At 49.4% G+C, this 23,098-nt stretch overlaps 1 protein-coding gene across 2 annotated transcripts; it reads left to right on the top strand.

Annotated features, from left to right (window-relative positions):
• Positions 1–3,924: 3,924 nt before the first annotated feature.
• GOLM2 (golgi membrane protein 2) lies at positions 3,925–21,955 on the top strand. Of its 2 annotated transcripts, XM_066558739.1 has the most exons (10): positions 3,931–4,368; positions 9,938–9,992; positions 10,981–11,083; positions 12,094–12,184; positions 13,029–13,173; positions 13,399–13,479; positions 13,818–13,916; positions 14,524–14,697; positions 17,373–17,540; positions 20,739–21,955. In XM_066558739.1, exons 1-10 carry the CDS (start codon positions 4,042–4,044, stop codon positions 20,810–20,812), a joined length of 1,317 nt encoding a protein of 438 aa, XP_066414836.1. In that variant the 5' UTR covers positions 3,931–4,041; the 3' UTR covers positions 20,813–21,955. The 2 variants fall into 2 exon arrangements, with proteins under 2 accessions (XP_066414837.1, XP_066414836.1); XM_066558740.1 differs by lacking the exon at positions 17,373–17,540 and having other exon boundaries at positions 3,925–4,368.
• The last annotated feature ends 1,143 nt before the right edge of the window (positions 21,956–23,098 follow it).

The following is a 23,098-nucleotide window of genomic DNA, read 5'->3' as shown; positions in this document are numbered from 1 at the left end:
TACTGTGGAAGGAAACGGAATCCTAGAATCTTTAATCAGAGGCTTTTAAAATCACCAATTTTCTGTACTGCTGAATAGATTATTAAATCAGACTGTCTTCTTATCTTTGAGTTAAATTATGCACAAAAAAATAAATATGGCTAAACTTAACTTTCACTTAAAAGCCTGCTCTGGATTCTGAAGGCATCAAAATACTTGGCTGGAACAACACCTCAGATTTTTTATTGCTTTAACTGATAAAAGTGCCATGGCAGTAACAATACAACATTGGTTCTAAAAATACCACATGTGGGGCTCCTAAACTTTCCAACCTCACAGCAGGAAAAAATAATAAGAAAAAGGAAGCAAATAATCAGCAATTCCTTTGCAAAGTGGAATGTATGAAGGGAAGAAAAAAATCAAATGTATGTGATGGATTTTATCAGCAAAGCCAAGCCAGGAGGATGCTGTCCTAGGCTGTAACAGTACAGGGGTTGAAGTAGCAGTTTTTGAGGTTCTTTTGCGTGTTTTCTCTGCTGATAAGAGCTCTCATGCTGCTGCTTACACGCCTCTGCAGCACCACCAGTCCTGAGCATTTTCCTTATATTATCAAACTTCTGCACATTTTTATGACACCCTGGTAATGCTAACAGAAAAGTCATTCAATTGCATCAGTTTTTCTTCTCTATGATGTAGAAAAAAAGTCCATAAATGCTGGCCTGGGTGACTTCTTCTTGATTACATTAGTGGATATAAGAGTTTGGTGTTTTATTACTATTTTGTTAAATAACCTTTGTGTATATTAATCTGGTTAGTGGCAGACAAATGGAAAAGATGCATGGAAAGATCTGGAAGGTTTTAGTACAACACCAACTAAATTTTCCTCTTTGGATCCTTCACTTTCTCCATGGTAAGTCCAGGGATTAAGGTTTAGTTCTTGTGCTTGCCCTGTTTCAGGATGAAACACCTCCAGTGCCCCGGGGAGTGATATCCTCATTCACACCAGGTCGTGGGCAGAGCAGCCAAGGATCAGCCAAGATCTTGTCAGAGGCTGAGCTCAACATGCCATGGGATACATCATTCCAACACACAGTGTAAGGTTACAGCCAGGGAGAGGCAGCGGGAGCACCTTTCCAACCAGGAAAAGAACACACATGGGCGTGGAACACAGATGAAATCAAATGGCAAATTAATTGGAAAAAGAAAACTCCCCGGTAATGCCTCAGTTCCCAGATATGCAAAGGAAGCCACAAAAAAATTGTGCAGGGGCAAGTTCTGACCCTGAACTCTGAGGAGCTGGGAAATCAAACAAATTCCAACAGGAAGAGCTGAAACAGGAGAGGGGCCAGCACCACTGAGCACTACATGGAGAGATTTTTGAGCTGACTCTTACAGGTTAGTACAAAACCAAAGTGTGCGAAACCCAGGTCTAGATTAAATAAAATAAACCCGGGTATAGTTGTGAGCTCAAATCTGTCACATTTATATTGTATTTCCATTATTTAGACAAACATTTCCTGGCTTACAGTGGTCAGGCTGGCACAGAGTAAGTGCAGCCAGAAGGAATAAGCTGAACAGGGCAGACTTAAACCCTGGAACCATCCAGCTTCACAAGGAAGGAAAATTTGCAGCGCTGGATTTGGAATGTGAATCTGCACTGCCATCTGCAGAGAGTAGGCTGGCAAATTAATGGGCCATCAGCGTAGCAGCAATTAAATTGCTAAAGTGCAAATATTGGTATGTAAAGTATGGAATTGGGTGGGAAGGAGAAAGCTGTGACACCATTGTCACGGCTGACAATTCTGCACAATGTATGCTGTATCTCAGGAAGGTATTTTATACTTTATTTCTCAAATATTGTTCTTTTAGCTCCTCTTAGGAAGAAAACCGATCCCCTTCTGTTTCTCCCACATGGTCCCCACACCATTTGCAGCTGAAGGTGCTGGACTGTGCCCAGCAGCTCACTGTGACCCTCTGCTGCCCGAGGTGCTCGGTCATAGCAGCGCAGCAGAACTGTTACTAAATCCCATCGCAGGGAGCAAAGCCAAGCCCAAAGCCTCTGTGTGGGTGAACACCTGCACACCTGACTTTGCTGAGATCTCTGTCCCCTCACATCAAACCCGGACTTTGCTGGGATCTCTCTCCCATCACATGGAGCCCTGACTTTGCTGGGAACTTTCTCTCCTCACACCGAGGCAGGGGCTGCAGCCACGGCCAGAGCTGGTTCTGTTATGAGTAGAAAAGCTGCCCGTTTATTTAAAAGGTTGCAGAGTTCACAGGTTGGGCCAGTTGCTGCCAGGGTGGAGTTCTGACTGTTTGTTGTTGTAATCACCTGTTGTTGATGGTTGGGAATTCCCCTTTTTTGTCGAGTGGCACCCTGCCGCTTCCGGGAGGATGGCACCCAGACGGTGAAGAGGAGGGGACATCGGGGCTGGCATGCAAATGAAGAAGCCCCTCACCAAACCTAGCAAAAAAACCCTAAAAGCAATGAGCCAACACGAAATTGAGAGATTAAAATGATGTCCAGAGGTGAGGAACAGAATCCACTATCCACTAAGACCCTTTTTACTCCTCACCCTAACCTCAAAGATGTTGGCTGGAGACAGGAGCTCGAAAGTCGAAGCGCAACAGGGCAATTTTGCTGGGGAGAGGAGCGTAACCTGTCGCTTGCCTACAGAGCAGCGATCAAAACTGCGCGTTTGTTCTTTCTCCATGCCATTCCTGCAAGCAGCGGCGGTGTGAGAGCAACCCCTCGGTTCTCCCCACTCGAGGTGATTTTTGATAAAGGCGCTTAAAAGGAGGAAGATCTCCTGCCCTGTATATTTCAAGGTCTATGTTCCAGCCCAGCTCTGTCGTCCCATTTTCCCTTGTGAAAACTCAGCGGCACTGTGATACTAAGGGGGTGTGAGAATCTGCCCCGAAGTACATGCGTTATCTCAGTGTTTCTAATAAAACAAATGGTCCACTCGGGGTGGAGTGAGGACACGCCTCCATCCTCAGGAAATGCCTCTCATGTGGGGCTGAGAAGCCCGAGACGTTCCTGCCGCAGTGTGCCCTGCCCTGGAGCCAGGCCGGGAGAGCTGGGGATGCTCACCTGGAGAAGGGAAAGATCCAGGGAATGAATCCTCAGAGCCCTTCCAGGGCCTAAAGGGGCTCCAGGAGAGCTGGAGAGGGACTGGGGACAAGGGATGGAGGGACAGGACAAGACGGAAAGGCTTCCCACTGCCGGAGGGCAGGGATGGATGGGACTCTGGGCAGGGATTGTTCCCGGGGAGGGTGGGCAGGCCCTGGCACAGGGTGCCCAGAGCAGCTGAGGCTGCCCCTGGATCGCTGGCAGTGCCCAAGGCCGGCTTGGACACTGGGGCTGTGACTGAAGCGTTTCCCCGCGCACGGCACGGTGTGACACGGGCAGGTTTTTAACGTCCTTTAGCGTTTCCCCGCGCACGGCACAGTGTGACACGGGCAGGTTTTTAACGTCCTTTAGCGTTTCCCCACGCACGGCACGGTGTGACACGGGCAGGTTTTTAATGCCCTTTAGCGTTTCCCCACGCACGGCACGGTGTGACACGGGCAGGTTTTTAATGCCCTTTAGCACGCCCCTGCCATGCCGCCCTCCCACCCGTGCCGCCTGGCACACGCCGCCTCAGGGCAGGCGGGGCCCGGCTCTCGCGAGCGCTCCGCGGGCTCCTCTCGCGAGAGCCGCAAGGGGCGGGCGGCGGGCGGGGCGCCGCGGTGGCGGCTCGGCCGGTCGGTCCCGCACGGCCCGGCGGCGGCGGCGGCTCGGCTGTACCGGCACCGGCGCAGCCCTGCCGGCCACCGCCCGCTCCCCTCGGGCTCTTCCCTCCCGCCCTTCTCTCCCAGCTCCCCGAGCCCGCTGCCCTCAGGGCCTCTTCCCTTCTTCACCCCCCCCACCTCACCCCCCTCCCCGCGGACCCCCCAGTTCGCCCCGGTCATTCCCTCTTCCCCCCTCAGGGTATCCCCTTCCCCTCACATCCCCCGCACGCTCAGGCCCCCTGAGCGCCTTCCCCGCTTCGCCTGAAGCCCCCGCCCGCGGCCTCCCCCATGGTGGGGTTCGGGGCGAACCGCCGGGGCGGCCGCCTGCCCTCGCTGGTGCTCGTGGTGCTGCTGGCCGTGATCGCCGTGCTCGCCTTCCACTGCTGGAACGCGGCGTCGCGGCAGGCCCTGCTGCGGGAGGAGCTGGCCGAGCTGCAGAGCCAGGCCCAGCGCACCGAGGTGGCGCGGGGCCGCCTGGAGCGGCGCAACTCGGACCTGCTGGGCAAGGTGGACTCGCACAGGAAGCGGCTGGAGCAGAAGGAGGCAGACTACAGCCACCTGAGCAGCCAGCTGCAGGCCAGGGACGGCCAGGTGAAGCGGTGCGAGGACGGCAAGGTAAGGGCAGGGGGCGGCGAGGGGTCCCGGTGCCCTGCGGGGCGGCTCAGCCCGGGGCACTGTCGGTCCTCGCTTGCCCAGGTGTCCCCGCAGCCTCTGCAGCCCGGCAGTGACCCGAGCCCCGAGGCTCAGGTTTGGTGCTGCTGGGACAGCTGCAGCGCTCTCTGTTTAATGAAAACGTCCCCCAAAAGAGCTGAGATGTCCTGTGAACAATGAAAATCCCGAGAGATCGCTCGTTTCCAGATGGCTGTTTCAAATTTACTTATTGTTTTTTTTAGCTTTCTGTCTCTGCAGAGAATATTTGATCTTTTGTGATCATTCAAGAAACCAGACGCAAAAACTACATACAGTTTCAAGGGAAATGAAATCAGTCTGGTGTTCAGTAGCACCCTGAGCTTGCCTCTTGGAATGCCTGGTACAGCACACTCTGATTTTTATGCTGCCAGCGTGTACTTGAGAAAAAAAAAAAACCAAACAAGCCTGCTGCTGACTAACGTGTCATTTTCCTTGGCTTGGAGAAGCCAAGCTCATTGAAAATTCAGCTGGCCCGTTCAGTGGGGGTGGCCTGGGGATTTCTTTTGTTGTGGAAGATGAGTGAATGGTTCAACTTTCACTGTTGTGCTTTCATAACCGTCCTGAGCAGGGAAGTTCACGGGGCTCAGCACACAAGTCCTGCTCAGGGGGCGTGTGGGGTGTATTTGCATGCAGGTCACCTCTCTGCTCATTGAACACTGTTCTCACAGTGGGATTTATGGAAATGCCACACTCTCCAGGGTTATTGCTGGCTAGGTTTGTTTTTCTGGCCCTTTCTTATTGCACATTGGATGAACAGCCTCAGAAAATGCATTGAGTTGTCACAGAAAAAGCCAAATATGTACACATCGCACTCAAGAGTTAGACTCCCTCAAACTGATTAAGTTTGTATTAATGTTTCCTACTGAACCATTAAAACTAAGCCCTTTGGCTGTTCAGCAAGCATATTTTTAATTTTTATTTTTCCTTAGATTGCAATGAAAATTCCGGTTGGATATGACATGGACTCCATGATCTTAAAGGTGTTTTCCAGCCTCAGTGATTCAGTGATTCCAAAGCAGTTGGGGTTTAGCCAAGATACTTTCCCTTCTGTCTGCAAAAGGGCAGTCAGCTTGTTTGGTGTGTTAGTGTCTCTGCCTGTGGGTGTAAAACTGCCCTGGCAGGATTCAGGTAAGCTGTCAGGCACAGTTCAGGAAGGATTTCTTCCTGGAAGGAATGGTCAGGCACTGGAACTGCCCAGGGAGGTTTGGAGTCCCCATCCCTGGAGGTGTGCAGGGAATTCCTGGATGTGCTCTGGGCAGTGACAAGGTGGGGATCGGGCACAAGTTGGGCTGGATGGTCTGGGAGGGCCTTTCCAGCCTCAGGGATTCTGGGATCAGTTACTGGGCTGCACGACAAGGGGTGCTTTAATGCAAGGAATTGGTATTATTATTATTATTATTTTGGAATTCTGTGATCCTGTAGGGCGCCGGGGCAGGAGGTGCAGGTCTGAGCTGGGCAGTGCAGCACTGGCCACAAGCCATGACCACAAGCCATGAGCAGCTGCTGCTGGCTGCCCCTGCCTGCCCACCCTCTGCTGCTCCCTGACATCTGCCTGGGCTTTGGACGGTCTGAGTGTGACACTGCACAGGGCAGAGCCAGAGGGCAGCCAGAGGAACCTGCCCCGTAAACCTGCCAAATCAAATTTACTGTTAATTGCCTGCAGCGTGTGCCGGGAGTCTTCCTCCTTTGTTCCAGAAGCTGCCGGGTAAGGCCGTGTGAGCTCGTAGCTTTTGAGCATCCTCTCTCTGTTGTTCAAAATGTTCAGAGTGCCCTAAGAGGCCAGAAGAGCAGGATTTTATCACAAACCAGTCATTGGCCTTTTTTCCTCCCATGTAAGCCACTGTCTTTTCTCAGTGGCAACAATGTTTATTTTTTCCTAAAACCCTTTAAATGACTTTTTTTTTTGAGGACTACTGCTTCTGTGAGAGTAGAGAGTAAAGCTTTGTTTTAGAGAATGAAAGTTTGTCACAAGGAAACAGTAGTAGATATAAAGTGTCTGACCACAAAAGTCTTGAATAATAATGTTTTTCCTCTCAAAATAGAATTTGGCAAGTCTGTCTGACCCAACTGCTCATTACCTGTGATCTTAGTCCGTTTGTGAAATGCAGGAGTTGAAATAAAACCCCAGCATTGGTATCAAGTGATCACAACAAATTCAGGCTCATTTTAAGGAAAACTCATTTGAAGAGTCTCAGTGTCAGTTGTGCTTTGTGCTCCTTTGTCCTCAGCTGAGGTTCTTTGCCTTGTGGTCACATAAATCAAGTGCCTTTCCCAGTGCTGAGGCAACTCCAGTTTCTGCAGCAGCCTGCTCTTGGCTCAGGGATTTCTGGAGTCAAGGCCAAACCCCTGGCTCTCCCCTCTGTCCCCTGCTTGTGGAACGAGCCCATCACACTGCACCAGGGTGTTGTTTGCTTTTGGGAGCAAATATGGGAGTGTGACCCAGTGTCTTGTGTTTAAAAAGAAACGGGAAAACATGAATTCTTGGGAATTCTCCCCTCCTGTGGTGAGCTCCTGAGGGTCTGTTGGACCTGGAACAAGCAAGGAGGTCTCTCTTGAAGTGCGTGCTCAGGTAGCACCAGCTCCCTGGGCATTCCATGGGCTTTTGGCAGCACGCTGGTGGGTTTGGGGTTTTTCCATAGCTTAGCACATCCATTTGCTGTGAGCATGCTGCCTTGGGACTGGCAGCAGTGCGTGGTGGAGAGCTTCCAGGTGGCAGGCGCCTAGTGCATGGAGCACCTCTCATTCCCTGCCTGCTGCTGGCCCTGCCAGCTGTGCAGCACTGCCCTGCCCTTACCTGCTGCCCAGAAATGCTTGGGATGAGCTGTTTAGTCAAACATCCCCAGCAGCAGCTGGGTCTGCTCTTTGTTGCCAAAACTTGGTAACTCTCCAGTTTGCAAAGCTGTAGCTTGACAGCAGCAATGTGGAGTTGTTACACCGCAAGATTCACAACTCAGGATTCACTGGAGGGTTGCCACATGACCATGCATAGGATTTCTGGTGGGTTTTTTTCCTGTGCAGGGCTCACTGGGCTGCAGAGGGTTTATTTTCTCCATCCCAAGTGCTTGGAAAGGCCCCGAGGAGCCCCTGACAGCTCAGCAATACAAACAGGTCTAGACCAAAGGAGGATGGGGCCAAGGAAGAGCTGGACCTGCGCCACGGCTCATGGATTGTGGGTTTTGCATGTGTAGGTGGAACAGATCCCATGAATCATAAAAAAGCTTCCTCCTTTTCTGTCCTTCAGATGAGGGACATTTGCTGTCAGCTGAGCTGGTTTGGATATAAATTCTGTCACTTCTCTCTGAAACTCAAAATCACCAAAAGGAAAGATTGTGTGATAAAAGTGCTGCACATTCCCATGCAGCTCCTGCTCACAGACAGCAGCCCTCCCCCAGCCAGGCACATGGTTATGGGATAAGCAAGAGCCAGTGGGAAGGGTTTGTGTGTGAGGGATTCTGCTCTGAAAATAGACCCTGCTACTTCCCAGGATCTCCTTTGTTCACAGATTTATTGGGTTCTGGGAAACAGCTGCATTAGAGTGGAATACAGGAAAATGTGATTATTGCCTGTAGTTTTGCAAGAGGGGGAGATCCTTGTTCATTCACACAACAAATCACTGGGTGTAGCTGCTCCCCTGCCCCCTGTTGGAGGGGGAGCTGGCACAGTGGGTGCCCAGTGGATGGAGAGGCCTGGTGGTGACTCGTGTGTTCTGCTTCCCTGCGTGTCCCCACTGCAGGGCCAGTTGTGCATTTGAAGTGAAGCTCTACAAGTGCTACCCAGGCTGGCGCTGATGAGATGTTCTGTTGTGCATCCTGTAAGGGGGCCTTGAGTGCCTCGGTGGGCAGAGCATGAGACAGACGTGGCTCTGACATGCCAGGAGGCTCCTTCAGTGTCCTTTTGGGCAGTAATTTTGTCCGTCTGCACTGTGGTCAGAGGGCTCAGGTTACCTAAAGATCACATTCCTGGTGGAATTAATAAATGCTGACAGATTAACTGTGGAGCTGGACTTTTCACTTATGTTCCAGGGTTTGGAGGAAATATGTTCAAGGCCATTTTGTTTATTTACTGGTTTTTTCTGCTCTGTCCCTAGAATTGTCCAGTTCTGCTTGCTTTCTTTTTTTGGGAAAAGCCTTGGGTGAAGCAGTGCTGTGTCCTGTCGTAGGCGGGAGCTGTGGTGGTGCCCCTCCAGGCCCTAGAACCCCCTTGGCTCTTGTTTTTGGCGTGGGTCAGGATTTGTCTGTGCTCCAGGGGTGAGGCAGGGTCAGCCAGGATCCTGCAGGCTGGCACAAAAGCTCAGCTGCCCTTGGAGGCTCTGCTGTGTGCCCAGAGCTGTGGGATGTTCCGTGTACACTGTGCTGCAGGAGAGCACCATCGCTGCAGTTCCTGCATGGCTGGAGGGCACCCACACAGGACAAAGGCATCAGCCTGCTCAGAGTGCTTTTGTGACAACAAAACCACAATGGGAGATGCATTTAAAGAATGAAGAATTTGATAAAAGGGAAGGCTCAGGTGCAGGGAGGAAGTGCTGAAGACAGGGCAGGTGTGTTTTGGGGTGTTTTGACAGGAAACGGAGGTGACTGACACAGACACTTCAGGGACTGAGGGGGGAACTGAAACAGGCCCTGTGTCCTGCTGTGTCCCCATGTCTGTCCCACCATGTCCTGGCCAAGGGGCTGTGCTGGCACTGCAGTGTGCTGTTCCCAGAGGTGATGCTGACCTTGTCACCCACGCGTGACAGCCCTGCTCAGCACCTTCCTGCAGTTACCCTTTGTACCACTGTGAAATTGCTAGAAAAACCCGAGATGCCTGAGGGCAGGCAGGGATTTTTACCTGCTTTTTCAGAATATTCCACACTTTAATCTTTCTCTTCGTTCCTGCTGGGTTTTGTCTTTATGTAATGACAAAACAAAGCATCTTTACTTCAGGGCTGTGTGTACGTGTATTTCTTACTTATTGTAACTATTTTTTTCCTTACTAAAAATGCCAAATTAAAAGCTGTTGTTGTTTACTGGTGTGAGATTCTCTCTCAAAATAAAATGTGTTAGGATGTTAGATAGCAGCATATAAAAGAGCTATTTAAATATAACAATTCTATTATATCATATATCTTAGGTAACAATTGGTTTTGCTGTTGATGCTGTATTTATTTTTATCCACCTGTGCTTTGACATTGGCTGTTTACTGTCCCTCTTGCAATATCAGGATGCAGCATGTTTATTTTAGTTGAGACAATCTGTTTTTTTTGATATAAATATGTTCTGGAATTAAAATTTAAGCCTTTGTTAGCAAAGCCTGAACACAGTGTTTAGTTTGGTGATGTCACTTACACTCACTAAATACACATTTCTTGGATTTACAGGAACTTTGTGCACGTCACTCTGATAATCCTGTCCATACGTTGCTTCACCAAGCAAACAGACACACCTGAGTCTTCCCAGCCCAAACCCTTCCCAGCCTGCTGGTCACATGTATTTATTAATCCTTTTCTTTCTTCCAGATGAAGCTGCAGAACAACATCTCGTATCAGATGGCAGACATACATCGGCTAAAGGGTGAGGGATTCATGGCCAAACTCATTTGGCAGGCTGAAGTTGTGCATTTTAACTGCCCAGGTGCTGCAGAATGCAGTATAAATGAAGGATCTGGTGATGCTGGAACTCGTAATTTCACATTTCTCATAATGTGAAATCTCATTGTGTTTGTTACCTGGTGTAGGTAAGTACAGAGCTGGCTCTCACCTTGCTGCAGAAAGGATGTGTGTTCTGGCACTGCTGAGTTACAAGACAGTAGAACCATTTTCATGGCCAAACATGCAGTTTAGCAGAGTTTGATCAGAAACACTGTGATGGTTATGCTAGGTTAGAAAAGGTCCAGGACACATCTCTGCAGTTCTGTACAGACATGATTATAATGCCTGGGGTGTTGCTGTATTCAGAGCACTTCAGAGTGAGCCAGAACGTGATCACATCTGAACATGCCTGCACACAACACACATGGGCTCTGCCTGTATCCATGTAGCTGCAGCTTAAAATAGTAGGGAGCTTCATTATTCGTAGCCTGAGGAGCAGGGAGAACTTCTAGAGCAGTTGTGAAGACAGGAAATTCGTGTTGGCTTTACAGGTAGCAGAAAGGTGCCTCCTTTTGTACACTCACTGCCACAAACAGTGTTTGAGCATCCTGCCTGGAGCAACTTGGCAGCACTTCTGTGTTACTCAGAGTGACAGAGCCATTCAGGAAATTATGGACATTTCCAGCAGATAAGGGAAATAGTGTTGTGCAAGGTTTCTGAATGCAAAGGTGCAGAAACACTTAGGGAGATTGGCATAGTATCAGAAGAATTTGTCTCTAATTCATGCTGCCATCTGGCATACATGAGTAAAGTGGCATCTTCTTCAAATTGGTTTAAGAATCTTTGAAGTATGTCTAGACATGAAACTTGAGCAATTTCTTACTTACTTAGCAATATTGGAACTGCTATCTGCCACAGGGCATTTTTTCTTATCTTTCTGTATTCATGCTGGTTTTGCTCTTTTGGCCCAGAGCAACTGGCGGAGTTACGGCAGGAGTTCATCCGCCAGGAAGATCAGCTGCACGAGTACAAGAAGAACAACACCTACCTGACAAGGAGGCTGGAGTATGACAGGTATGTCCTCAGGAGTGTTGGGAGCTGCAGGCTGGTGTGCGTGAGGGGCACCTGCTTTTACTAAAAAGTGCTAATTAATCTTGTGTCTGCTAATCATCAGACATGACTGAGCTGACTGTTTGACTTTCAAGTTCTTTGTGATGTAGTCCTTTCCCCAGCCTGAGATAGGAGCTAAGGAGAATCTTGACTTAGTGGAATCGTTCCGCATTTTTAAGTCAATGTATTTTTTATAACATGGAGATTTGGTTCATTAACACATGAAGGAGTCTAAAGGACAAGTCCTGTGTCACCAGCGTTGTTAATTGCTGCCTTTCTAGCAGTGTAGTTTCATTTGTTTCAGCTGAAGCTGAATGCACCTTGCGTAGATTAAAATTTTAAGTTGACTTCAGCCCTTTCAGTTGATGATAGAGAAACGGGGAGAACAAATACTCCTGCTTTGAAAAGTAAGGAAGACTTAACTCTTGAGAAAGTGTTTGAAACTTTTACACACATAAAGTTCTGTGCTATGCTGAGAGTTTGTGGGACATGGGAGTTTTGGTGATTGGGCTGATGTTGTGGCTTGCTGGGGAAGTTGGGGCAGCTGGCTGTGTATTCAGATGGTGTTATTTGAGTTGGGAGCAGTAACTGATAGTGGCACTCGTGCACCTTCTCTGTTGACAGCCAGGAGAGACACGTTGCTTTCCCAGCGGAATTAATATTTGTGGACAGATTAACTGTGCAGCTTGACCTTTTGGTTGCATTCCAGCTTCTGGAGGAAGTATATTCAAGGCCATTCCCTTTATTTTACTGTTTTCTCGGCTCTGTGCCTACTTTTTTCCAGCTCTGCTTTCTTACTGTATTCAGTCCATTCCCACTCCATATACATGCCAGGACCAGGCTTCTGGGACAGACTATTCTGGTTATAGCTCAGGTTTGGCTTTTTGTGCCACTTCATATTTTCCCCCTTATTTTATTTGTGGGAGAGCAGATCCAACAAATGAAGTGTAACTAACGGTGTGTTTCTCCTCAAGCCTGCAGTGTGGGCAGCAGATCAAGGAAATGAGACTGCAGCATGAAGAGAACATCAAGAAATTAATGGACCAAATTGCTCGGGAACAAAAGGTAATGCCAAAAAAGTTTGTGTTGAATGAGAAGAGCCCAGAGCCTGCTGTTTGCCTCAGAGATGTGGAGGCCTGGGACATTTCTGCCCTAACTTTGCGTTCAGTATCCCCCTGTGCAGCTCTAAGTGGGTGTTAGTGTAAGAAATCTGCCTACTGTCTCACCACTGGGCTGAGCTGGAAGCTGAGGCCAAATTCTTTGCTGTGCTCCAGCCTTGCTCCATGATGTCATTGCAGAGGATTTCAGTTGTTGCCTGTAACGTGGATCTCTCTGTTCAGCTCTCCAGGGTGGGGTCTGTGCTCTCACAGCCTTACCCAGGTTACTGCGGAGGGAGCCTGAGCTCTGCCGAGGCCTGAGGTGCTAATGTGATGCAAATTGTGATGGTACTGGAATGGTATCAAGGGTGTGATTACGTCAAGCAGGCTGCCAGTAGAAGTTGGGCCTCTTTCCTGCAAACAGATGCTTAAAATTTTGTTTCCTTACTTCATCTATAAACATCTCAAATAATAGGGCAGACTGAGAGCAAGTTTGTCACATCTTCTCTTACAGTCTAGAATTGTTTCAAGGCTCTGACCTGAGGCTTAAGGCTTACCTTAACCTGGTTTTGTTGTGCTTAACACCTGTGTATGGCAGTGGAAATGTCCTGCAGCTGTGCTGTGATGAACATTTTCTGTCCAGTTGTGTTTCCAGGGTCCATCTATGTGCATAGAGTGCTCTGCTCTTTGCTTTGGTGATCACTAAATTCATAAATGCAGTTTTGCTGACCCAAAGTAATCTTGAATTTGAGCATGTTTATTTTGTAATCTCCAGGGAAGTGTTTAGTGTTGTCTCCTTATTTTTTTAACAGGCCACACAAAAAGTTCAGTCTAGTAAAGACACTGCAGTCAGCCCCAGCAATGGTGACCAGGCAATACCTGAGACTATTGCAGAGGTGGAAGTTAAAGACATAGTGAAGAATGAGGAGCCTTCAGAACATGTTGCAAATGGCAAAGGTATTTCCTTTTTTGGGCATTTGTGATAGAGAATGGGCCACTTGGGTTGCAGCCTTTGCCAGCCTCCAGACTGTGCGTTTCTCTGAAGCAGAAGGAGGAATTGTTTGGCTCAGGTATATTGATTAGCTGCAGTGATTGTTCTAAATTAGAGTCTTCCACAAGAGGGAAATTCACAGTTCAGACTGAAGGGTTAGTAAGGCAGAATATCCTTTTCTTGTCTTGCAGAGAAAATCAAGCCAGGAGGAGATGCAGGCATGCCTGAAATAGAAGATAATGACCCTGCTAAAGCTGAAGATACTCCCACTGGTTAGGAGAAATACTCTTCATTCTTTCACATTTGGGTCTTGGTGATGTAGATGTTGTGTGTGAACACCATGTGGTTCACAGCAAGTGCAGGCTTTTAAAATCTCTCTGTGGTAATAAAATTCAAGTGGGGTGTAAAATCAGATCATTTCTACTGTGCCTTAGAGGTTTGAATTCTCAAAATGGAATGTTTTGGATAATGCCCCTCCTGAAATCTTACCTTTTATATTTTCATTAAGAAAATTATAAAAAAATAGAAGTTTACAGGATTGTTAGAGCAAGACCAGGTGAATCGTGTGTTTGTTTCACATTAATGCTTTTGTCCCTGTGTTCTGTTTTAGCTTTAAAGAGGCCACTTATCTCAGCTCCTAAAAGTGAAGCTCATCAGTCTGTTAGCAATCTTCCAACCGAACAGCCCCATGCTCCAAACCGGGCACCAGGTAAAATTCCTGTTAGCAGGTGATGGGACAATATTTTGGTAACAAGAAGAGAACCAAGGATAAATTTCTGCAGGATCCAAGCCTGTGTTTTCACCTGGCTGAGGTACTTGGCTGCTATTGTATGATCTCTTCTTGTATCCTCCAAACCAGTAATTTCTGAGCCTTTTGACCAATCATAGCTAAATTAGAGTTAGAAGTTTCAAAGATAAGTGCTTCAAGATTCCTCCAGTGGACAGAGTAATTGAAATGAGGGTTCCCCTTAGGGTACTAATTAGGGCTGCACCACGCCCTCAGGGGTTGGTTGTTGATCTCTTGGTAGCCACAATCAGATGGTCCTGTCCCCTGCTCAGTGTCCTCCTGTCCCTGGGAACAGCTCGCTTGAGGGTGACACGGGGAAGGTTTAGGATGTGAGAACTTGAAAGTCCTGCAGTGAAAGGGTTTGGAGGAATTGCAGTTAGAAGAGAGACAAACCCAAAGAAAATAAACTCAGTGCTTGACCAGTCACTTTAAGGTCAGAGAATATCAGGTGATGCCTGCACTGCAGGTGGCTTGTTCCAGTCCTGTCCTGCTAAAGTTCTGAGTGTGACTTCCCATTTCAACGTTGTAGGTTTGCCCAGTGACAGTGATGGAAACGCTGACATTGCCAAGCAGATCCCTCCAAATTCTCTCCAGCACTTGAATTTTGAAGAAAATGTGGAAACCCAGAAAGAGCACAAGGTTGAGCCAGACCAGATAAAAATCCCAAAGAGCCGAGTTAGTGACTTGCAGAAGATTAAGCAAAGTAAGTTGGCCAATATCACACACTTCCATATATTAAAAAAATCCCTTCATTTTTTATCTGTGTAAGTACCTGTCTGGAAAAGGGGGACCATTGCAGAAGGTGGCTTCAGAGAGGGAGTCTGAGAAGGAATATAATGTGTTCCTGGGTAAAAGATAGGCTTTAATGTGTTATTTTTCACATGTACATTCAGCTATTTTAAAAAATTATTTCCTTATTGGAATTTAAGATATTTTTGGAAATTACTGCATGGATAAATTGGTTTAAGTCAGAACTTTGATACATGCAGGATGCTGAGTTACTCACTTTATTACTTGACTTCAGTACACTTTTTGGACAATATTGTAGGAATTCAGTCAAAACTGAGAAAACTTTGGTTGTTTTAATATCACTCATAGAACTTTGTGATGGAGCAGGGACAAGTGTATTACAAATTATCACAGAACCTGGGCAGGCCTGGCTTCCACTCTGTGTATCCTGCAAGGCTCCTTATTTTATCAAAGCAGCTTCTGGAAGAAACTTCTGCAGTGACAGCTTCTCGTTTCAGTGGTTGGGTTTGTTAATGGACTGTCTCTCTTTCCTTGTCACAGATTAAATGATGGGGGGTATTTGGAGCTGGGAAGGAAATGTCTCCATTGTAGGCTCTGAGGGGGTACTTGGGAGTCAGGAATTGTCCCCACTTATTCTCTTGTCTTTGGAATAACTCTGGTTGTAGGTTTTAATGCTGCAATGAGGGAGAGACTTATCATGGAAGGAAATAGCTAATCCAGGTTTGTGTAAGGGTCTGTCCTGATGGTCAGTGGCTGTTTAGAGAGGTCCATTGGTGACACACTCACCCCTGGTATGGAGGAGCCAAGCTGTGGCCCAGCTCTGCAGCTCCCACCGTGGGCAGGTGCCTGGCTGGTGTTGGTGACTGAGGGCTGTGAAGCAGAGGGTGCAGAGTGGGACTGGTCAGCCTGGAGGAGAGAAGAGCCTGGGGAGAGCTTAGAGTGCCCAAAGGGGCTCCAGGAGAGCTGGAGAGGGACTGGGATAAGGGATGGAGGGACAGGACACAGGGAATGGCTCCCACTGCCAGAGGGCAGGGATGGATGGGATGTTGGGAAGGGATTGTTCCCTCTTAGGGTGACAGGGGCTGGGATAGCATTCCCAGAGCAGCTGTGGCTGCCCCTGGATCTCGGGAAGTGTCCAAGGCCAGGTTGGATGGGGCTTGGAGCAGCCTGGGGCAGTGGGAGGTGTCCCTGCCATGGCAGGAGTGGCACTGGGTGGGTTCACCAGACTGACTGTGCTCCCTGAGCTCAGTCCATAGCCTTTGTGGGCCTGCTGCATTTCCTGGGATCTCTTCATCAACTTCAACCTTTCCTTCTGTCAACTTCAATTCATTCAGTGCTTGTTTGTCACAGTGTCTCTGGCTACCCACGGGCTGGTTTTGCTGGAAGTTGGGTACATGCCCTCGTCCTCCATGGCTCAGTTAGGGTTTAACATGTGCAAATCCCACTGTCCTACCTGGGTTTTGTATATAATGCAGTGTCAAAAATACCAACAGGATCTCTCCATTAGACATGAGCAGGCAATGGATAATGTATGGAACTTTGGATTTCTAAACAGATCGTGGGTGTTTTTCTTGCTTGTTTTATGAAAATACCTGAAAGTGGTGCTCCAGTATGTTTGAGCTCTGCTGGGTGTGATTCTGCTGCTTTTCCCCCATACAGAGAAGCAGGATGGTACTGCTTCTGTCCTGGTTTTTATATACACATTGTTTTAGGGAATAATTTTTCTTCTACATCTGTCCATTTTTAATCCTGATGTTGAAATCATTCTCCAGTTTTACTTCTCCATTAGTTGCTTGCACTGGGAATCATCACCTGCCCTGGCAGCCTTGGTGCCCAGTGTGTAAGAATTGTATCACACTTTAATCCCATTTTTCCCATTTACACAGAGTCTTCCAGGCCAGTGACCTCTGCAGACTCAGAGCTGCTTCCCTTCAGCAGTGTGCTGGAGGAGATCTCCCTGTATCCCATTAAACACCAGCTCTGAGCTGACATCACACCAGTAATCTCTCGCCGTGTGCCTGGCTGATTGCCTGCTCGTTCCGTATTTCCAGAACCACTCTTAATTTTTTTTTGGGAGATGGAAATACTGGATTCGGGGCATTTTGGAAACGGTTACAGCTTGCTAGGGAGGCAGAGTCTAGCCAGCTAGAGTTTGCAAGCTGAGCAGTGAGGGCAGGCCTGTGCTGGGCTCCCTCCCGTGCCAGCAGGGCACCCTCTGCAGGGCACCAGGGCAGCGTGGGCTGGCTCCAGGGTGTGCAAAATGCCAGACCTCAGCAAATTGGGTACTGACCCTTCCAAGAGTGAGAGCTCTTGTGCTTTTTGAGGATTCTTGTGTTGGTGCCTGTGGGCAATGCAAGGTGGAGCTGTTTGGGCGCTCCCTCAGCCCTTCCCGTGGAGAGAGGAGTGTGGGACAGTCAGGTGTCACGAGGGTGACATGGAGGTGTCACCTGCACAGAGGTGCTCCACCAGCCTTGTTCAAGCCCTGCCCCAGCCCCTCCCTTCTCCCCCCTTTCTCTCCAGCTGGATCTACCACAGACCCCAGCTGCCTCCACCTGCAATCTGCTCTCGTGTAGGATCTCCCTGTTTCTTTCCTCTCTGCTGCTGACTCACTCCTTTCCTACTCCACAGGCCGGTTCTTTGATGAGAATGAATCCCCTGTGGACCCGCAGCAGGGTTCTAAACTGGCAGATTATAATGGGGATGATGGGAACGTGGGTGAGTATGAGGCAGACAAACAGGCCGAGCTGGCTTACAATGAGGAAGAGGATGGTGATGGTGGAGAAGAAGACGTCCAAGGTGAGCTTGGGCCTTACCTCCATCCCATTGTGATAAATCCATGCTGAGCTACTTGTTGAATTTGTGTAAAGCCTCTCTGGTTCAGCTGATCACAAATTGCTCAGACAGATAAACAAGCTTGAAATTTGGTCTCGCTCTCTGTGGGACAGCAACAATGCAAGTCTTGAGAGTGAGGGTTTTGGCACCTTACTGCAGTTGTCTATAGCTCCTGCTAGGAAAAGCAAGACTCTAAATTCCAGACATGGTTTTACTCAAACCCCCAGCTCTGCCCCTGGCTGGGAGGGCTTTGGCCCTTGACATTGCTAAATTGTCAAATAGAGGAATGAAGTGGTTCAACTCCTGCTCTTGTCACACCTGCCTGGAGCTGGTGTGCAGTGAGGCCTCAGGTGGTGATTCCAGGTGTCACTTTTGTGCATTATACACAGATTCAACAGGCTTGTGGTGTTCTGCTAACCCACCTTGGAGCTCCTGATCCAGTGCTGCCTAACACCTGTGTGTGCATGGCCATTCCCTGTCCTGCATGCAGCTCCTGCATCGCCTCCCTTGCTTGCCTCTGCCTGCCTTGTCTGCCTTCTCCATCCAGCTCTTGGGGGATATTTGGGACAGGCCTGCATGTCTGTAGGGTGAGAATGTTGGGTAAACATAGAGAGTATTTCCAGTTAAATGGAAATGTGAAATAAAGAGGGGGGGAAAAAAATAGGAAATGGGACAAAAATCCTACAGCCCCCCTGATTTTGACCCTCATAAGTTATATAAGTTAGTAATTTTTTTAGCTGGAGGTTTTTCAGGCACTGTATTTAACTGGCATCTAGGCAAAATGAATGGGCAAAGCCAGTAGAAAGCAGCTGACTGTGTGAGCATGCAGCTAAGTGCAGTGTCAGCAGGCTGGGCTGGGCTGGCAGTTTGAAACTCATGCACAAGTGAAGGAATAGGATGGACCAGGACCTGTGGCAATTGATTAACTTATTAATGGACTGCAGTGCCTGCTGCCCCAGCTGCAGGCTGCTGTGTGCCCCTTGTGCTCAGGACTTGCAGGGGTTTGTGTGTCACACCTGCCCCTCTGGCAGGTGGTCCCTGGGCTGGCAGCTCACAGGCCCAGGGGCATGCAGAGCAGCCTGGTCCAGTAGCAGGTGTCCCTTCCTGTGGCACTTTCCTGTCCGTGCTGGGGCCATGGGAGCCATGCCCCTGATGGTGTAGGGCTGCTGTGGGCAGGCAGTGCAGGGTCTCCTGTGTGTCCCTGAGCCCTCAGTGAGTCCTACCCAGCTCCTCGCTGCAGTAGTTCCTGACCTGGGCTTCTCCTGTGGAGGTTGTGAGTGCAGCTGAGTCTGTGCTGGTGGTGCCACCTGCCTCGCTCAGTGTAGGTGCTCTGGACAGCCCTTGCTGTGAAGAAATGTTCCCAATATCCAACCTGACCCTCCCCTGGCACAGCCTGAGGCTGTTTCCTCTTGTCCTGTCCCTTGTTCCCTGGGAGCAGAGCCAGACCGTAGGGGCAGGGATGCAGCACTCTGTCCCTGTCCCCATCCCACAGAGCTCTGTGCTGCTCCATCAGTGTGAGTACCTGCCTGTGGGGTCTCCAGGGGGGAGCTGGTGGCTCAGGCAGCAGGGCTGCCATGAACAGCTGCACTGACAAGGGCAGCATTCCCCAGTGCCTCTTTGGAAAGGGTGGGCATGATACACCTCTAGGTGGTGGGAACATGTTAAACCCCAGAGACTGGGCTCGTGTAACTTGCAGTGTGAGTGGTGTTTGGAAAAACAGAGCTCTGACTGACAGTGACCCCATCAAATCATTTCCCTTCCAGATGGGGTCCCTGCAAGGTCCCTGCTCTGGTGGCTTGGAATTTGAACTTGGGGAAGGTCCTTCTGCTGATGAACCCCTCTTTGTCTCTGTATAGACAGACTGGATTAAGAGCTAGGGTTAAAGGGTGACTTCTGGAAGCTTCTTCCTGCAGATGGTCTGAACAGATGTGTTACTTTCTCAAGCCACATTTCCCAAGCTTTGTTCTGTTGTTCCTTAATAACTTGTCGTGTTGGCTTGAGCTGTGATTTGAGTGTGGCTGGTGGAGCTTCCAGGGACAGTATTCCAGAAAAAGTGGCTGCTTCAGGCTTTATACTGATTTGTCTGCAGGGCAGGAGAGGGCAGAATGGGGGGGTTGAAGGGAGGGTGGTTATATTTGTTTAGGGAGGGGAAAAAAGGAACGAGAATTTCTGTCTGAAAGCTGTCAGGTAAACATCACCCGGGTCTGCATCAGGCTGAACAAAGCCTGTGGCATGTGCTGCAAAGCCACTGGATTCCACGTGGTTTCTCTTGCCTCCAGGAATGTGCAGGCTTAGATTGAAATTATCCAGGGGAAATTGCCAATTTGGGGGATGTTCCTTGGGGCAGGGCAGCACCCAGCCTGGTTCCTGCCCTCAGGCACCTGCTGAAGGGCAAGGGGATGTTTGAAGGTGGCAGCTTCTAAAATGTCTGTTAGTGATGGCTGGATGGTGGAGGGGGGGTAACTCCAGGGCATCCAGGTGCTGTGGTGGCACTTCCTTGTGGAACAAACCCGTGTCATGCAGGGGAACTCCAGCCTTTTGCTGCTGGAGCAGCACCTCAGGCCCCTGCCTGGCTCCCGGGGTGCTGGGTGTGACGGTGTGGAGAGCTCCAGGTAGAGCTGGGGGAGCTCAGCTTGGATCTCCTTTGCTGTGAACAAGAGTCTTTCCTGAGAGAAAGGAATAGCTCTGAGGTGCAGGAAAAGCTTATTAGTTGGAGCAAATGGAAGTTTTAGGGTTTTTCACTTTTTGAGGGAAGGAGGCCCTTGGTGAAGAAGGGGTCCCAGTGACTTCCCTGTGCTAGTCCCTGAGGTTCCCACCCTCTGTGAATGGTGTCAGCTCTGGGCATGGGACTTGGAGCAGGAGCTGGGTTTGAGTGGGGGAGTTTGAGAGCTTGCTAGGCAGTCTCAAAGCCAGCAGCTGGTGTGACAGTCTGCAGTGTCTGCACTCAGGCAGTCTGTGAGGCGGGGCTGCCCTGCTGCCAGAGATCCCCCTGCAGCACTCACAGCTGGGCTGGACACATCCTGCCACCAGCCCTGGCCAGCTCAGGGCTGTGCCCTTTAGCACCATGTCCTGGGAACTGCACTTCAGTATTTTTTCAGTGATACCACATCAGATCTGATGCGAGCATTTCAGTTGTGATCTAATTGCAATCTGTAATTGCAGATGATGAGGAGCGAGACCTGCAGAACGACCTGGGGGACTACAGCAAGTCCCGCCTCAGCGAGGGGGTCCTGTAGGCCCCGGGCACAGAGAGCTCAACCCAGGAACCTGAGGTGCTGCAAAACTGGACCTGTTTCACTCCAGTGTTTCTTGCTTCCAGGGAAGCTGAGGATCAAGTGCCGAGAGTGCTCAGCAGCAGGAGGAGAGGACCCCCTCTGTACATATGTACATATTTGTACTGTTGCAGGTTGTATTAAACCCACATCTTTGCTGTCACATGGAGCTGGTTACTCAGCCTGGTCCTTACCTGTAATAATCTCTACACTTAAACCCAGTCTATAAACACAGGCTGAACTGTTTCTGCCACTTAGAACACTTGGAACCCAGAGAACTTGTACAGTTTGTACCTGATGTAACAAAGCCACTGTGGAAGCCATGTACAGCCAAGAACTCCTTTTCTACAGTCCCACCTGTGTGGCAGAGCTGCTGCTCCCGAGTGCTGGGCTTGTACAGCAGTGAGAATGGAATGTCAGAGGGACTGGGAACTGAATGGTTCAGTAACTGCTCCCTCCTCACTGCGACCCAGCACTACATCCCACTGAACTCCTGTGCAGTGACCACATCTCATAGCTAGAGCTGTAAATCTGTAGTAGGACTTGAATAATTCGATACATCCCAAAAAAGCTGTGCAACTAATAGCTCGATTTAAAAGGTGATATAAGTAATTTGCAGCTTGCAGGAAATCTTTGTGTTAAAGAGGGTAAGTGTGTCAGTGAGACACATGTCCAGCAGCTGTGTCAGCCCCTCGATGGAAGGACCAGCCTGTGCCCAGGTAAACACGCTGTGGGTGCTGCTGTGCTGTCCAGAGTGTCCATCCCAGCTCTAGCCACTCCAGTTCATGTCCAGTTCGCTGCCCTGATCCTGAGCACCCAGCACATCCCACGGTTTGGTTTCCTCCATCAGAGCTGTAAGTCAGACCCTTTTCTGTATTCTGTATTCACTTTCAGAATTGATGGGGATGATTCCATTGCTCTGCAGTGGTGGGAATGAAGGGGATTGTCCCCCCTGCTCTCCCAAGGGCTCCTGTGGACACGGGTTGATGGCCCTGGTGAGGGTGATTGGACTCATCCCTGTGCTCTGGTGCTGGGCTGAAGTAATGGGTCAGGTTTGCTCCTTGCCAGCTCAGTGAACCTCTTAAATAAAGTTCAATGCTTGTACAATTTTGTTATGGGTTTTTAAGACAGTTTATTATTACTTCAAGTGTCAATGCCAAAAAAAAAATCCCCCCAGTTTCTGCATTTAAAACGTGGAACTCCAGCTCAAGGCTGTGTCCTGGTTCCAGCTGAACCCCACATTCTCCAAAGTAGTGCACATCACATGGCACAGCTTGGGGAGACCCCTAAATAGAGAGCTGCTTCTGAAATGTTGACATGAGACCATTCTGTACTCACAGCTTCAGCTGCTTTTCCCTTCCCTGCCCGTCACCAGGACCATCCCTGTTGGGCCCCCGTGCTGAAGGTGGGTTGCTCCATGTTCCTCCTTCTCTGCCTTTTCTTTTTCTTGCATTCCATGTTTTCTCTTTTTTTCCTCTTTCTGTCCAAGTGATTACTTCACCCTTGTGCAGCCACACCTGGAGCATTGTGTTCAATCCTGGGCTCCACAGCTCAGGAAAGACAAGGGGGCTACTGGTGAGGGTCCAGGAGGCCACCAAGATGATGAGGGGTCTGGAGCACCTCTCCAAGCAGGAGATGCAGCCGGGCTGTGCAGCGCCCCGCGGGCTCTGAGCACAATCCAGCTCGGGTTTGTTTTGAAATGCTGTTCCGACATCCTTGTGCCGCTTGTGTGGAGCCGGCTCCCGTTGCCATGGCAATGGCAGCACAGACAACGCTGACAGATCCCGAGCAGCTGCTTCCCTCAGCACCCGGCGAGACTGGAATCAAACTGGCTCTCACATTCCAGCCCCGCAGCAGAAACCCAACAAAGGCCAGCCCACATTTTAACCAGGACGCCCAGGTAGCTCCAGCAGCACACCCAGTGCTGGGTCTGAGGTTCCAGTTCCAAATCCCTTGGGATCCACGTGACAAAAATGCATTTCAGACAGCAGGGAGCTGAGGTTCCAGTGCCAAGGCTGAGGGATGAGTTCAGGCAGTGTCAGAAATGCAGGCACCTCCACCCAACAGCCAGAGAAACAACTCCAGTTACTCCAGCCAGTCCAAGCTGCCCAGTTTTGGAGGTTTTCAGCAAGCAGACTCTGCCAAAGCTTTCCCGAAGTCACATGGATCCCACAAAAACAACCAATCACTGGTGAACCCATTTTCATTTCAAAATGAGGAAAACCAAACTGATGGGCAGGATCTTGCCAA

The sequence above is a fragment of the Molothrus aeneus genome, chromosome 13 (assembly GCF_037042795.1).
Source record: "Molothrus aeneus isolate 106 chromosome 13, BPBGC_Maene_1.0, whole genome shotgun sequence".
Classification (NCBI taxonomy): domain Eukaryota; kingdom Metazoa; phylum Chordata; class Aves; order Passeriformes; family Icteridae; genus Molothrus; species Molothrus aeneus.
Note: the sequence above shows the minus strand (reverse complement) of the source record. Positions and strands in the feature narration are given on the sequence as shown.

Bases quoted from the DNA above. Each gene is read 5' to 3' on its own strand.
- GOLM2 (XM_066558739.1), top strand. From the start codon at position 4,042: ATGGTGGGGTTCGGGGCGAACCGCCGGGGCGGCCGCCTGCCCTCGCTG. The intron at 12,185-13,028 runs GTAATGCCAAAA...TTTTTTTAACAG, and splicing joins AAATTGCTCGGGAACAAAAG to GCCACACAAAAAGTTCAGTC. The intron at 13,917-14,523 runs GTAAAATTCCTG...TCAACGTTGTAG, and splicing joins TGCTCCAAACCGGGCACCAG to GTTTGCCCAGTGACAGTGAT.